The following is a 16,226-nucleotide window of genomic DNA, read 5'->3' on the forward strand; positions in this document are numbered from 1 at the left end:
GTTCACGATATCCTTGTTCATGGCGTTTCGTCTCTTTATGTCATTCTCAGGTTGTCATTTCTTCTACATGTGAGTCAGTTTTAGGTTCCTGTGACGTCACCATTCGTCTTCCATTAAGACCTTTTTGGTTTCTTCAGGGACTGTACTCAGACGATCTTCATTCGGTTTCATTTGTTGATATGGTTTTCTCAAAGGATACCTTACTGTCCATGGTTTCCTTGGTATTGGTACTTCAATAGGTGATGTTCTTCTGTTAGATACTGGACACAGCCCTACTGTGGCTCTCTGCTGGTTTATTTGCTCATCATACATCACATATCTCGGTGTGAACGTTCCTGGCACTTTAAAATGTGTTATGGGAGTGCAGGCTTTATTTGGGACCTCCTCTACAAAGGACAGAGGTCTCATCCCTTGAGATTGAAACAGAGAACCCCATATAAGGATGGAGAGAGGATGGCATTTCTGAAAAGGACATTTTTGGTTTAGCCAAAAAGGCATTCTGTGGCTTCCTCGTGGGCAGAGTTCCTCAGATAGGAAAGTCTCTCTTCCTAAGAGGCTCAGTTTCCTCTCATGAAGCATCTCCCTTGTAGGCAGTGTTCAGCTGTATATCCAAACCCCTTTTCAAGAAAGGACTCGGTTGTGTTTCATAAAAGGGCCCACTCAGTTACTACAGTGCGAGATATGCACAAGCCCCTTTTCAAATAGGGCTCTGCTTCTGCTTCACACTCGCCGTCAGCTTTTGTCTTCAGCTGCAGGCAACTTCCCTTGTATCCGTGGAGAAAGCATGCCAGCTCCAGCCTCACGAGCCAGTGCTCAATGCTGTTCTGTTCTCCCTTTTCTCGACTGTTCTCCTCCTTGTTCTCCCGCTGGCCCCACAACTGATGCGATGGAGAAAGAACAAAAAAAATAGACTGGCATTGGCCTCAGACTGTTTCACCTGTCTCCCCACCTGACTCCACTTTCTATGCTCCCCTGCCACACGGCCACACCTCCCCTTGTCAGCCCACTCCTTCAGCTTTTCTATCGCTGTGCTCACTGAACCTGGCTGTACAGCCACTGTCCCCGTACATTGTCCATTATACCGTTGCAGCTGCAGCCCCCATCACAGGGCCCAGCTCTGTTTCCCTCACTTTCCTCACAGTGGGTACATAACTAAACAACGCCCAAAAGCTGTGTGTCTCTCCTGACATCACTTCCTTTGTAGCTGTACTCCAATGTCGAAGTTTCAGCTTATAGGTGGAGCTTAGACAAAACTAAATAAATGTAGCCACAATGAGCTCACAAAGTAGACACACGAGTACTAAATTAACTAATCCTTAGAGCGATTTTTCATTTACATGCATTGTGTTGGCAATATTTATGGCATAAAATGATGGATGTGTGTTACTATGACATCATGAAAGGTATATGTATATTTATTTACTTGAGGGACTTTGTTAACAGGACATTCTGAAGGTTAAAAACAAAAATTCAAGAACATATTACGAACATTAAACAAGAGAACATTAGCATCTAGGATGGGAGTGGCAGCCAATCAGATTGCTCCAAACCAGAGCTGAATCTGAAGATCTTAGACTGGGTGCATATCAGGCTGCGAGCTGCTGAAACATGCATGCTATTTCCCTCCCTCTCCACGCCACCTTTGTCTGCTCCCCTCATGTCCTCTCCACCTTCCCTCGCCAGCTCCCACGTACCTGTCGCTCTTGCAGCACCACTGTACCAGCTCTCACATGCCCCATTGCCAGCATCCTGCCTTACATTCCCTTGGCACCCATGTCAGGTGAATATTTGAAAGAATGCATCACTCACTTGCCACAACACCTTTTTTCAAACAAATACATTGGTATCAGCACCCCGGTATATAAACCTGGATATCCTAAGATAACTTAGCAAGAACAAAAATCAACAAAACATCAACTCTGTTGTACTACTATATTAGAAGGGTTGTGTATACAGGTTAAATAGGTTTATTTTATTAGAAACATGGGATCTGTGTCTTCTAACCACCCATTCCCACTTCTCCTTCCACAGAGCATGTGATGTGTTTTGTGATGGCCTTTCTTTTTATATTTGAAGGTTGCTATGAAACTCCAACACCTGGCTCTGCACCGCTGTACAAATGGATAGAGAAAATCAGACCTCAACAAACAAGTTCATCATTGTGGGTTTTTCAGATTTTCCACAGCTGAAAGTTCCTCTTTTTGTTGCTTTCTTGCTGATTTACCTGTTGACCTTGGTAGGCAATGTTTTTATCATGGCGATTGTCTATTCTAATTCAAAATTGCACACACCTATGTATTTCTTCCTCACAAACTTGTCCTGCTTGGACATCACTTATGCAACAATTATTTTCCCAAAAATGCTGGCTAACTTCTTTATGGAGGTCTTACAAATATCTCTTTCCGAGTGCCAAGTGCAGATATATTTTTTTATTGTTGTGGTGGGCACAGAATTCCTTCTTCTGGCAGTTATGGCCTATGATCGGTACGTGGCCATCTGCAATCCGTTACGGTACATGGTCATCATAAATAAATCATTGTGTATCCAGATGGCAGTGGGGACCTGGGCAGTTAGTCTAATTGTTCCTATACCACACATCATAGCTCTCTCGTGGCTCACATTCTGTGATTCTCGCACAATGAACCACTTCTTCTGTGATTTGACAGCCCTGATGAAGCTTTCTTGTACCAGCACACAGACTGTTGAGACCCTAAGCTACAGCATGGGTGTTCTAGTCGGACTGATGCCATTTGGTCTAACTATCACATCTTACATCAAAATCATCTCAGCCATTCTCAAAATGAAGTCTACGGAGGGACGGCGTAAGGCTTTCTCCACTTGTGGATCCCACCTCACTGTGGTCATTTTGTTCTACGGAACTATTTTGTCTACCTACATGAGACCAACATCAACATATTCAATTCAAACCAACAAACTGCTGTCTTTGTCATACATTGTTGTTACTCCCCTGTGCAATCCCATTATATACAGTTTAAAAAACACAGAGTTGAAAAACACTCTAAGGAAAAAAAAGAATACAGTATAGTTTGCAAGAATTAAAAACTACCTATGAGATACACTAGCATGAAGACCAATGGAGCACAATTCAATGTTCATTACTGATGATGTGTTATGAATGTAGCTCACAAGAAAGGATATACACTGGTAACAGCCCAATGGCACGAATATACCCAATTGAAACAGAAGACATCTGAAGATATTTACATCCTTTGATCAGGATATACTATGTACACTCCCTGAGGAATGTCCAACAATTACAGTGTTCGGGACAGAAACATGTTGGGTTGAGCCTCAATACCATGTTTAGTATTGATTAATACATGTTTGATTCAATTTTAGGAGTTATTGATTCATCTCAAGATATTGACGGGACATTTGCTTTGTTACAGGTTTCTGCTTATTTGCTATCTCCGAAATTCTGACCACATTTTCTACTATGCTTTAATGTTATGATGAACTATTGTGCTGATATAAATGTTTTGTTGTTTTAAAATGTGTTCAATAAAATGCACAGTTTTAAAATCAGTATGTCAAACACTGGATTTCCTGTGGTTCGCTCCTACAAGTGTATATCCTTCCTTGTTAATTAAATTACTGTTATTCTGCCCAATTAGTTGGAATGTTTGTATAACATTTTATTGGGCATTCGGGCATTGTTTTGAGTGTTATTAAATGTGGCACTCTGTGATACTGCCTTGGTCTGCTTTGTATGCAATTTTGTACCCATAGCTGTCTGCCTGGTCCATTTTGAACCCTAGAGATTGGTTAGGTAACGTATGCACCTTTTTCATTAAACACCTATCCTTTGAAGAGAACATAGTGGTCATTGAATTGCCTTTCACCCCTGTATTCTCTGTTTCCTTGCATATTCTCTGTTCTTTCCACAGTGGTGGGGTTTGTACAGTTTTTGTATTTGGTTTTCTTGCAGATGGTGCATTTACTTACAGTGTATATATTGTTTACAGATCCTTGATTGGAAATTCTCTTTGATTTGGACTGTTGTACTTTGCTGTTTGGGTCGCTGCTAAATCACGTTTGCACCCCTGTTGAGAGTATTGCCTTCCCTTGGCCCGCGTTCCGACAAAAGGTGATTGAGGAATATCTCTTAATTGTGTCTGTTTCACCTTGTGACTAGGGAACCCTGTTGGTTTTAGAAGTGTGAAGGATGAGTAGGTGGTTTATTCACTGCTCACCGCTATACTCCTGCAGAGCAGAAGACATTTCGTCACACAGTTCCAACGTGATTATTTTTTGGGATAGCCGCTGGCCAAAGCTTGACCAATACCTTTATGTCTTTAACAATAACAATGGAAATTAAGTTCACAATGGCTTGGAGTCAGGGATTGATTGCATTTCTGGATGTTATATTTTATGAACAGGATGGAAGACTGATTGAGTAATATTTTCACATCCACTTCCGTCAACTCTGCCCTACGAGGTCATAGTGCTCATCCATTGATATTGAAACAGAGCATCCCGTATAAGGATGCAGAGAGGATGGCATGTATGAAAAGGAAATTCGTAGTTTATCCAAAAAGGCAGTCTATGGCTCCCTCGTGGGCGGAGTTCCTCATATAGGGAAGTCTCTCTTCCTAACAGACTCAGTTTCCTCTCATCAAGTACCACCCTCGTAGGCAGCGTTCACCTGTATATCCAAACCCATTTTCAAGAAAGGACTTGGTTGTGTTTTATAAAAGGGTCCACTCAATGACTACAGTCCTAGATATGCACAAGCCCCTTTTCATATAGGGCTCTGCTTCTGCATCACACTCGCCGTCAGCTTCTGACTTCAGCTGCAGGCAACTTCCCATGTATCCGTGGGGAAAGTATGCCGGCTCCAGCTTCCCTAGCCGGTGCTCAATGCCATTTTTTTCTCCCTCTTCTCGTCCGTTCTCCTCCTTGTTCTTCCGCTGGTCCCACACTCGAAGCGAGGGAGAAAGAAGAAAAAAAACACTTGCATTAGCCTCGGCCCATTTCCCCTGTCTCCCCACCTGACTCCCCTTTATCTGCTCCAATGCAGCACGGCCACACCTCCCCATGTCAGCCCACACCTTCAGATTTTCTATCGCTGTGCTCACTGAACCTGGCTGTACAGCCACAGTCCCTCATACATTGTACGTTGTACCATTGCAGCTGGAGTCCCCATCACAAGACCCGGCTCTGTTTCCCTCACGTTGCTCGCCGTGCGTACACAACTAAACTGCGCCCACAAGCTGTGTGTCCCTCCTGACATCCCACTTCCTTTGTAGCTGTACTCCAATGTACAAGTTTCACCTAATAGGAATAGCTTAGACAAAACAAAATAAATGTAGCCACAATGAGCTCACAAAGTAGATTAAACGACAGGATTACTATATTAAATAATCCTTAGGGTGATTTTTCATGTGTATGCATTGTGTTGGCAAAATGTATGGCATAAAATGATGGATGTGTGTCTATGACATCAAGAAAGGTATATGTATATTTATTTACTTGAGTGGCTTTGTTAACAGCACATTCTGAAGGTTAAAAACAAGATTTCTAGGACATATTAAGGACATTAAACAAGAGAACATTAGCACCTGGGATGGGGATGGCAGCCAATCAGATTGCTCCAAACCCGTGGTGAATCTGAAGATCTTAGCCTGTGTTCATATCAGGCTGCGTGCTGCTCAAACACGCCTGCTCCTTCCTCCCTCTCCATGCCACCTTTGTCTGCTCCGCTCCTTTGGCCGCCTCCCATCCTCTCCACCTTCCCTCTCCAGCTCCCACATACCTGTTGCTTTCGCAACACCATTGTGCCAGACCTCACATGCTACAATGCCACCTTCCTGCCTTCCATTTCCTTGGCAACCATGTCAGGTGACTATTTGAAAGAATGCGTCACTCACTCGCCACAACACATTTTTTCAAACAAATACATTGCGATCAGCACCCCGGTATATATATACCTGGATATCCTAAGATAACTTAGCAAGAACAAAAATCAACAAAACATCAACTCTGTTGTACTACTATATTAGAAGGTTTGTGTATACAGGTTAAATAGGTTTATTTTATTAGAAACATGGGATCTGTGTCTTCTAACCACCCATTCCCACTTCTCCTTCCACAGAGCACGTGCTGTGTTTTGTGATGGCCTTTTTTTTAATATTTACAGGTTGCTATGAAACTCCAACATCTGCTCTGCACCGCTGTACAAATGGAAAGAGAAAATCAGACCTCAACAAACACATTCATCATTGTGGGTTTTTTAGATTTTCCACAGCTGCAAATTCCTCTTTTTGTTTCTTTCTTGCTGATTTACCTGTTGGCATTGGTGGGCAATCTTTATATCATGGTGATTGTCTATTCTAATTCAAAATTGCACACACCTATGTATTTCTTCCTCCCAAACTTGTCCTGCTTGGACATCACTTATGCAACAATTATTTTCCCAAAAATGCTGGCTAACTTCTTTATGGAAGTCTTACAAATATCTGTTTCGGAATGCCTACTGCAGATATGTTTTTTAATTGTCGTGGTGGGCACAGAATTCCTTCTTCTGGCAGTCATGGCCTATGATCAGTACGTGGCCATCTGCAATCCGTTACGGTACATGGTCATCATAAATAAATCATTCTATATCCAGATGGCAGTGGGGACCTGGGCGGTTAGACTAATTGTTCCTATACCACACATCATGGCACTGTCACGGCTCACCTTCTGTGAGTCCCCCTCAATGAACCATTTCTTCTGTGATTTGACAGCCCTGATGAAGCTTTCTTGTACCAGCACACAGACTGTTGAGACCCTAAGCTACAGCATGGGTGTTATAGTCGGACTGATGTGATTTGGTTTGACTATCACATCTTACATCAAAATCATCTCAGCCATTCTGAAAACGAAGTCTACGGAGGGACGGTGTAAGGCTTTCTCCACTTGTGGATCCCACCTCACTGTGGTTATTTTGTTCTACAGAACTATTTTGTCTACCTACATGAGACCAACATCAACATATTCAATTCAAACCAGCAAACTGCTGTCTTTGTCATACATTGCGGTTACTCCCCTGTGCAATCCCATTATATACAGTCTAAAAAACACAGAGTTAAAAAACACTCTAAGGAAAAAAAAGAATACAGCATAGTTTGCAAGAATTAAGAACTATCTATGAGATACACTAGCATGAAGACCAATGGAACACAATTAAATGTTCATTACTGATGATGTGTTATAAAATGTAACTCACAAGAAAGGATATACACTGGTAGCAGCCCGTGGCCAATGGCACGAATATATCCAATTGAAACAGAGGACATCTGAAGATATTTATATACTTTGATCAGGAGATATACTATGTACAAGCCCCTGAGGAATGACCAACAATCACAGTGTTCAGGACAGAAACATGTTGGGTTGAGTCTCAATACTATGTTTAGTATTGATTAACACGTGTTTGATTAATTCTTTAGGAGTTTTCGATTCATCTGAAACTATTGATGGGACATTTGCTTTGTTACAGGTTTCTGCATATTTGCTATCTCTGACATTCTGACCACATTTTCTACCATGCTTTAATGTTATGAACTATTGTGCTAGTAAAAACAAAGCAATTAGAGTCAAGGACAAGTTTATTGTAACTTGAGGTTTCATGAAATAATGAGATGTTTACCTCACATCCTTACTAACCCCACAACACTACCATTACATGATGATTGTGTTAAGTTCAAAGAAATTGTTTTTGGTTGAAAACATGACTTTCACTATATGTTTTATATGTGATGTTCTGTACAAACAAAATGCATTTTTGTCTTTTCCTTTTAACATTAATCTTATTGAGTGTTTTGTATTCATAAATTAAAAGATGTATATCGCAATTGGTTCTGTCGCTATTAATTAATTGACATGATAGGTAGCACTCTCTGCAACTAAACACACCTAGCACGTGTGTAGGCGGGTAGCTGTTTTTGTGGCACTTTTTCTATATACTATTGTGCTAGTATAAATGTTTTGTTGTTTTAAAATGTGCTCAATAAAATGAACAGTTTTAAAATGTGTATGCCAAACGCTGGATTTCCTGTGGTTTGCTCCTACCAGTGTATATACTTCCTTGTTGATTACTGTTATTATGCCAAATTAGTTGGAAAGTTTGTATAAGACGTCCCATGGGTTACTGGGCGTTCGGCAATGTATTGATTGTTATTAAACGTGGCACTCTGTGATACTGCATTGGTCTGCTTTGTATACAATTTTAAACTTTATTTTTTTGTGCCCATAATAAATATAACATTTTAACCATTCAATTTATTTAATATGATATACTTTTATATACATAAATACATAAATCAATAAATTCATACAATCAAAATACCATATAAAATCCAAAAATGAAATTCATAGATAGAGTCAAAAGGTAAATAAAATAAAATCACAACTGCAAACAAAAGAACAAAACACAAAACAAAGAAACAATGTCTCCTGTTACATAATCATTTTAAATTTAATTTCCAATCAGATTAATTTTGCAACAACAAATGGATCCATGGTTCTTAAATAAATGGGTGAACTGGATGAGGAGATGACATAGATAGATGGTTAGATGATTATATGATTACATTTCCTTTGATCACAATTATACTTGTTATCAATATCACTGAGTTTCTCCATGGATCACTGCCTCCAATACCACTCATAATAATGAGAATAATTTGGCACTTATATAGCGCTACGAACCCTCAGGTATCTGAGCGCTGCTTATTATTACCCACGGTGTGTGGTGCTCATTTATCGACCTCGGAAGGATGAAAGGCTGAGTTTGGCCCCGCCGGGATTCGAACCTCAAAGCGAGCGCTCTACTCGCTGTGCCACTTGACACTCATGGCCTCGGTAGAATTCCGCTGCAGTAGATTTGACTGCTGAATAATTACTTCAGCAGTCATAATCGTATCAGCAGAGGACCATACTCTATATAGGGACAAGTGGAGGTGAGCATTACGAGTATTTAAGCTCTGGAGCCAAAACTCAGTGTCTTTGGTGTGATCTAAGTTATGTACAAATTCACCATAGTGTGTGATATAGACAAGCCCCATTAATGGGCATGGCGTTAATATATGTTTAGCCGTTTCAGGCTCCAGACGATTCTTACATATTGGGCAGTACCATTCAGATTTGGGTAATAGTTGCTCTCGACCCATCACTGTCAAAATCGCTAAGTGATTCATTCGTAATAACAATATAAATCTTCTTAAGTTAACTGATGAGCATTGGTTTAAATACTTTTGCGCCTTTTTTAAAATGTATACAATAGGTGTGAAACTAGCCAGATGTCAATAATTATTCTGCCAGTCCCATAAATCCGTACGCTTGCCTAGATGATATTTCATATATTCATGTTCTTCTCCCCATTGTGGTGTCCTGCATATTTCTTCAAACAGAGTATCCATGTCAGCTATCAGCTTAGGTTTCTTTTTTCCCCATAGGTCTTCCTTTATACTGGCTAATAGGGGATTAGTAGGATTGTTAGGGATTTTAATAAACAGTTCCGCCCTCTTTTGCAAAACCATTGATTTCAGTGAAAGTATCCCTGGTTCCAACCTAAGGATAGCCATGGGGATGCATTGGGGGAGATCCAAGAGCTTCCTCCAAAATGTACCCTGTATGATCTGGAGCCATCTAAGGTCCATATTAGTCAGTGCCTCAAGTCCATAGATTGTCCTTGGGACCAGGCACCGAATGTACGATTGGCGCGCCCCCCCCATATTACATTTTACAATCAGGTATTTTATGATTACTTTCTTATTGATAACTGTAATGTCAAGGCCTTAGGAGCAGTGTGGCATTGATGCTTATTCAGTCCTGAATTGATGCCTGTGGGATTGGGGCATTTTTGTTGCTCGCCCATGTTGCACTGGTTTCGTCATGGCAGCAAAGTGTAGTGGCAGTCTTAATGGTGCTTACGGGATTCAGGATCTGCTGAGGCATCAGAACCAGTTAACAAATGGGTGCATTCAGATCCAGATGGCTTTGTGAAATGCTGACAGCATTTCTCCATTCATACTGTTGATTGACATGTGTGGCTGTTAAGATAGATTTCCAGAAATACCCCTTTGGGTAGGGTTCTGAGAGGCCCCGCCGGTTGATGAGCAGGGTAATTAACACTTTGGTCTAGCCAAAATGTATCAAGATATTGTGGACTGATCTGTGAGGCAGTCTTCAGAAGCTATGAGGATGGTGTAATGATGCAGCTAAACACACACAAATCATATCAAACACATTTCCCTTCCACGTGAAACGAATAAGCTGGCTGGCAAGTTCAGGACAGCATGAGCACACCCACTGTCCATGAGGTTTAAGGGAGTATTGCTGTCATGTAAGAAGGAAGGGTATTGGAAAAAGACAAGATCTGGGGAGAAGCGTGGGGGTACACAGTACGGAAAAGGATGAGGGGGCTAGAAGAAGCAAGTGATATACGGAACACAGGACAGTGGGGGATTGAATCCTTCCTTCTGTGCGTTGAGTGGGCACACTCTGAGCATTTTCTTACTTTCTAAAGTGGCTGTCATGTAGGCCCTAGTTCAGCAGACTGAATGATGTGTTTCATGAAAGCGAATTACCTACTTTCTTACCAGTAAGCACACATTATATACTATAAGGGCAGTGGGGAGGGGTAATGGCGGAGGGAGAGAGGGTATGGAGTCTGGGTAGTGCTGGGGAAAAACAACAGGAGCAGCATTTACTCCTTGGAGCTGGAAACTGTAATCACCAGAGTAAGCTACCCTATGAGCATATACACCAACATCTCCCACCCCACCCCACCCCACCCCACCAGGGTGACGCCAGTACAGTGACACCCCGGGAACTGCAGCCTCAGATCTGCCCATCATACACACAGAAAGCAAAGTGAAAACTAGGACGAGTACGATACTCCTTAAATGAAATGGACAATGCTGGCATGTATGCCAAAATGCGATATCTGCTCCTGTACACAGCATACCTTTTCCATATCTACATGACATATAGGTCCTGAACAACACAGAGAACCTTAGACTAACCTGTGATTCTGTGACTTAACCTCAATCCGCAGGGTTTTATTCTACTGTTTCAAGTCAAGGAGGTTTTGGTCTAGCTGACCTGGTAAAATCGGTATCAGGTAATATTATCCCCACCAAAAATATCGCCGTACATATGGTCGTTGGGAACGGCCATAAGTGATATTTTTGGTGGGGATAATTTTTGGGGTAAATGGGTGCGGGGGTTGCAGGGGTGTCACCCGCTCCCTTTAAAAATATATGAGGGTTGCGGGGGTGTCCCCTGCAGGTTCCATGGGTTAATATCGCCGTAAAAATATGGTGACATTTTTGAATGTCGATATTTTTGTGGGGATATTATCACATGGAAATGTAAAATCAGGATCACATTAATATCTACCCTAACTCTTGTGTTCGGACCCACCTCCCCACGGCCCGGTCAAGAGTTTTGGGCCAAGCTTCACAGCATTGTCAGATTGCTTGGCCTTGCAACGTACGTGCAATTATATTCCAAAGGGGTCCCAGTGCTTTAACTCTAGCAATAGTGCTTTTGGAATAAGAGACACCAAAAAATGAACATAAGATCAAGAGGGTTGTGCTCCCGGCCTCTAATTTTTTATAAAACGGTTTGGGTACGTACCCTGAGCAAAGTGTTTCAATGATAAATAAGGCCCAAAGTCCAGAAACCGCTGAAAATAAACTGAGGAGGTGGTATGAATGGATTTAAGCAGAGAAATTTCAAAATACCCCTGGTAACAAATCTTGACAAATGGCTGGAAAATCCTCACATTATATACCGCTCAGGGACACGTCTGCAAGATCTATTTGATGTTACACCCTAGACCAAAAAGGGTGAGCGGGTTCTAACCTGCCAAGTCACTGTTGTGTTGGAGAAAGTGAAGTATTTTGATCACACATATTATTATTATAAATCAATCAAACAATTCTTTATTTCCATTTGGAGAACAATGAAAGTAAAAGAAAAAAGCACACACATATAAATACAATGCAAATAAACACACAATAAATAATATACAAAAAAATAAATAGGTGAAATAGAATTCCACTAGGGAAATGACTTATCAAAAAAAACCTTCTAAATTAAATAACACATCAAGCAAATGCAAAAGGTTCATCGTGGCAATTTTCATACTAATAACATTCATAAAAGGTAGAGGTTAAAATGCATTCTAAGGAGACTCAAGAATTATTAAAATTCCTGTTTCTACATGCCCAAGCTGGACCAATGTAGTTTGATATGGTGTAGATCACATCAATTAATTGGGAATGCGCAAAGATCTGCCTTTTGCAATGTTCAGACGCCATAATTAAGCAAACAAGGTAAAAGTATCCTTTGACCAATGGCAGCATACTTTGGGCACAGAAAAAGAAATGCTGGGTAAATTCAATAGCCCGAGGACACATAGGACAAAGGTTTGTAGAAGAGTTGCACCAACAAGTCTTAAAAGAAGCAATTGGTAATGTGATGAATACGATGGACTCATCAGTGACCTTCCCTCATGTGGCCAAGGGACGGCAGATACTACCTGCTCCTGACCCTAGGGCGGTTGCAAGAGGGAGGATCACATGGGGGGAGACAACCTCTGGTGAGAAAACCTAACTTCATCGGGTGAGATGCGGTAGCCCCCATTTGGCCATGGAAAACACCCCACTCATACCCAATACAATGACCTATTGCCATGCATCTGTTCCCCCCTTTAGGGAAAATAGAGAAACCTTTTCCCAACACCCTTTAGGACAAACTCCCATCAATGGTCTGAAAAGTAAAATCTCCAAGAAACCCTTTTTCAGTTCTAATTCCCCTTCAAATAGAACTGATATTTCATATAAAATAATTGAGAGAGATTCTCCAAATACTATGCATCAGTTGATATCAGTGGACTCCAATTCCCACAACCACCTAAGGACTGAGATCAGGAGGATGAAGGAAATGATGCTTAGCAGCAGGGTCCTCAAGCTCAATGAGTGTGCTACATTGTGAAAGCACATGTGCTCGGGAAATTTAGAAATGGAAATCAGACTGTGAGAGGCTGCTCAGGAAAAAACATCACTTCTCTGTTGGAGGCATGTGAAAGCTGGAGGCATGAACCAGTGTGGCAGAGCCAAGAGGCTCACCAGCAAAGATGGAAAGAACTGATGCATGAGCAAGTAGGGCTACAGAACGACAGGAACCATTAGATGTTCGGCAGCTGGAAGAAGCAGCTTTACCCTCATGGGGACCTGGAGAACTCAGAGAGGCGTCAAAACAATCTGGAGATGAAGGCAAGCAGCAGAGCTATGCCACATAGAGCTGATGTTTCAGCCGAAGTGAAGTGGGGAACCCAAGCCACTTCGGAGACTGTGCCAAACACAATTTGAACTTTGTAAAGATACAGAGACAGAAGCAATTAGAAAATTGTTTGTGAGGCAAAAAGACAGAATACAAATACAAGTACAACCCCTAACAATGTATGAATGCATGGAATTCCGACATGGAGAAAACTGAAAGTGAACATTGAAAGAACTAGACAAACTGAACCAAGGAAAATATATACAATTGTGAATGTAGAGACAAACTGTTACAAGCATATGGAAATAAGAAATCCTGGCAAGTGAGTAAACCAGGCAGCTATAGGAATATGTGTCCTGTCAGGCGAGTATATCAGGCAATTACATGTGTTTAAGCAGTCCTGACAAAGAAGTACACCAGGCAAGTCGAAGTGCATAAGATGTCCTGGCAGGGGAGTATAAAAGGCAACAACAAACCTACAAAGAAGTCCCAAGAAAGGACTGTATCTGTTAAATAAAGATTGTGGAAGTAAACAAGGAACTCTTTCTTATGAATATAAGAAATCAAGTAAAGGGAGTATATGAGCAAGTCATAAGAAGTATAAGAAGTCCTGGTAAGGAAGTAGACCAGGCAATCACAAGAGTCATTGAGGTTGCAGAAGAATACTTGGGAGGGGAGTAAACCATTGAAGTATTATTACTCTTGGTGAATTATGTGTTAAGAAGGAACGTTTCTAAAAGAAGAAGACTGCCAAGGTTTAGCAGCTCTGTACCTAACAGGATTGTTGTGTGCCTAGAAAACATACCCATAACTGTTAGACCAAGAGACATTGCAATCCCATTGAAGAATCCAGGGGACGGGCGCCTCGCTTTGGAATCAAGGTTCTGTTACCTTGGAGAACCTTTGTGTTTGAGCTGTTATATTTTCTTTTATGAACACCTTTTTGCAAAAACTAGGTTAAAGAAATGACCCTTCTCACCTTATTATTTAGTTTGTAGTGTGAGGATCAGGATAGAATGTTTAGACACAGACAGTTTTGATTTCTGACATCCTAACAAAGACACATCATTGCTTTTTGGTTTAGGTAGGGAAATTCCACTTGGAGCAGGGTCAGAGAGGCATTTGCCTAACCTGTTTAAGTTAATAAAATTCTTTAACCAAAAACATGACTACTGTATGCCTGGCTTTCATTTATGACCGCTCACATATGGTGGCAGGTGTGTGATTTTGTGATCGTACTCAGTTGACACAAACTGGGGATCCCACACGAGTACAGTACACACTAGTCCCTCAGTTGTTAGGAAAGAGTGGAGTAACATCACCTCTGCCACCAGAGGGTCATATACCTGAGAAACCAAGACAGGTTCCAGTTCCCTAACACTTGAACCTCGGTAAAGAGTAACATCACCTCTCCCACCAGAGGGTCATATACCTAAGAAACCAAGACAGGTTCCAGTTCCCTAACACTTGAACCTGGGTAAAGATCTAAATAGGTCCTTTTTTCTACCAGTGGGTGAGGACCTATAGAAAGATCACGAGAGCCCCTTCATCTGGGTCTAAGAGTAGGAGTTCAATTTATCCCCTTGACTTCCCAAGACATTTTCCCCACTAGGAGAATTGTTGAGGGAAAAATACGTATAACTTTTTCTTTCCTCACAAATACCAAATTCCCATTAGGGACAAAATAATGATTTACCTAGGGCTTAAGGTTGTACTCCCTGCCAACTCAGTTATTTGTCCTTTGCCTCAGGGTGAAACTAGGCGAAAATTAAGATTAAAGGTATTGTCTCTCTTTTCCGGTGGGGAGGAGATATAAAAGTAGCCGTCCTAAACTTGTTTTATAGTCTGATGCAGATTAAGAGGGATGTGTTGATGGGACTATTAGTGCATGAAACCCCATGGAAACCTCTGTCCCATTCTGACATTTGGAAGGGAGATGGAGAGAACCCAGGGAAGCAACCTGATGGGAGGTGAGAGCAAGACTCATTTTTTTGCATGGCTCGAACATGGAGGCAGAGAAAAACTCTGACTCTAGTTACGATCACACCAAGTCAAGACTACTAGGGGAAGAGAGAAGAGCTCTTGATACCCCAATAACACAGGAGATCCCTCTTACCTTGAAAACATAAAAAACTGCAACACTCCCAAAATTACAGCCAGTCCCTTATATTCCCCAAAGAATGATAGACTATCATCTCCCCTGGGAGATAGGCTGGCACCCTCATGTGAAAAAGGTGAATTCCTTCCAGGGCATTGCCCTTTTAACCAGGTGGACCAAATATCAGCCACCACAGGGACACCACTCCATGGTCTAGCGGTACTAGAGATGCCCGATACTCCTAAGGGTAGTGGACTAAGTTTTGATACCTGGAGAAAAGGAGATGAAACCAAAGAAATATTATCTATCCTACCCACATTTCCTCCCTTAGATCAGAAAGTATGTTTCTCTTTTGGGGAGAATTGTCATCCACCGAGGCATTTCCCTGTATACAGAATTGATATCCTCGCCACACGATTGTTAAAAGATCCCAGTCAAGCTAATCCATCCTATGCAAGTATCCTCTATATCCGATCTAGTGAGATGCTAGCAGAGGGGGAAGAGAACCCAGAGAAACCTCTCCCGAAAGGAAATAAAAATAAGAACAGAAGACCATGGGACCAAAACTCCCTATAGAGTCCCCGCTGTCTTAAAACAAAACACTATTTGAGTCCAATTGGACACTGGGAGTAAGGGGTGTGCAATAAGAGCAGACTTGGCTCCAAAAGAATGGAAGTAGACCCGGAAAAGAGGAAGTAGGTTGTGTTCATAGCCAGAGCGATAGAAACCCACAAACACAAATCCCCATCCCCATCTTGGGAAAATAACCACATAGAGTGGTAACTATAATCCCTGACCTTCTGATCCAACTAGTTATAGGGAGTATTAT

At 41.5% G+C, this 16,226-nt stretch overlaps 1 protein-coding gene across 1 annotated transcript; it reads left to right on the top strand.

Annotated features, from left to right (window-relative positions):
* The first annotated feature begins 2,119 nt into the window (after nt 1–2,119).
* On the top strand, nt 2,120–3,046 carry LOC138579809 (olfactory receptor 5V1-like). Its single transcript, XM_069650038.1, has one exon. The coding sequence runs from the start codon at nt 2,120–2,122 to the stop codon at nt 3,044–3,046; it is 927 nt and encodes a 308-aa protein (XP_069506139.1).
* Nucleotides 3,047–16,226: the final 13,180 nt, after the last annotated feature.

This window comes from Ambystoma mexicanum, chromosome 3p, assembly GCF_040938575.1.
Source record: "Ambystoma mexicanum isolate Mex_15411 chromosome 3p, UKY_AmexF1_1, whole genome shotgun sequence".
Taxonomy (NCBI): domain Eukaryota; kingdom Metazoa; phylum Chordata; class Amphibia; order Caudata; family Ambystomatidae; genus Ambystoma; species Ambystoma mexicanum.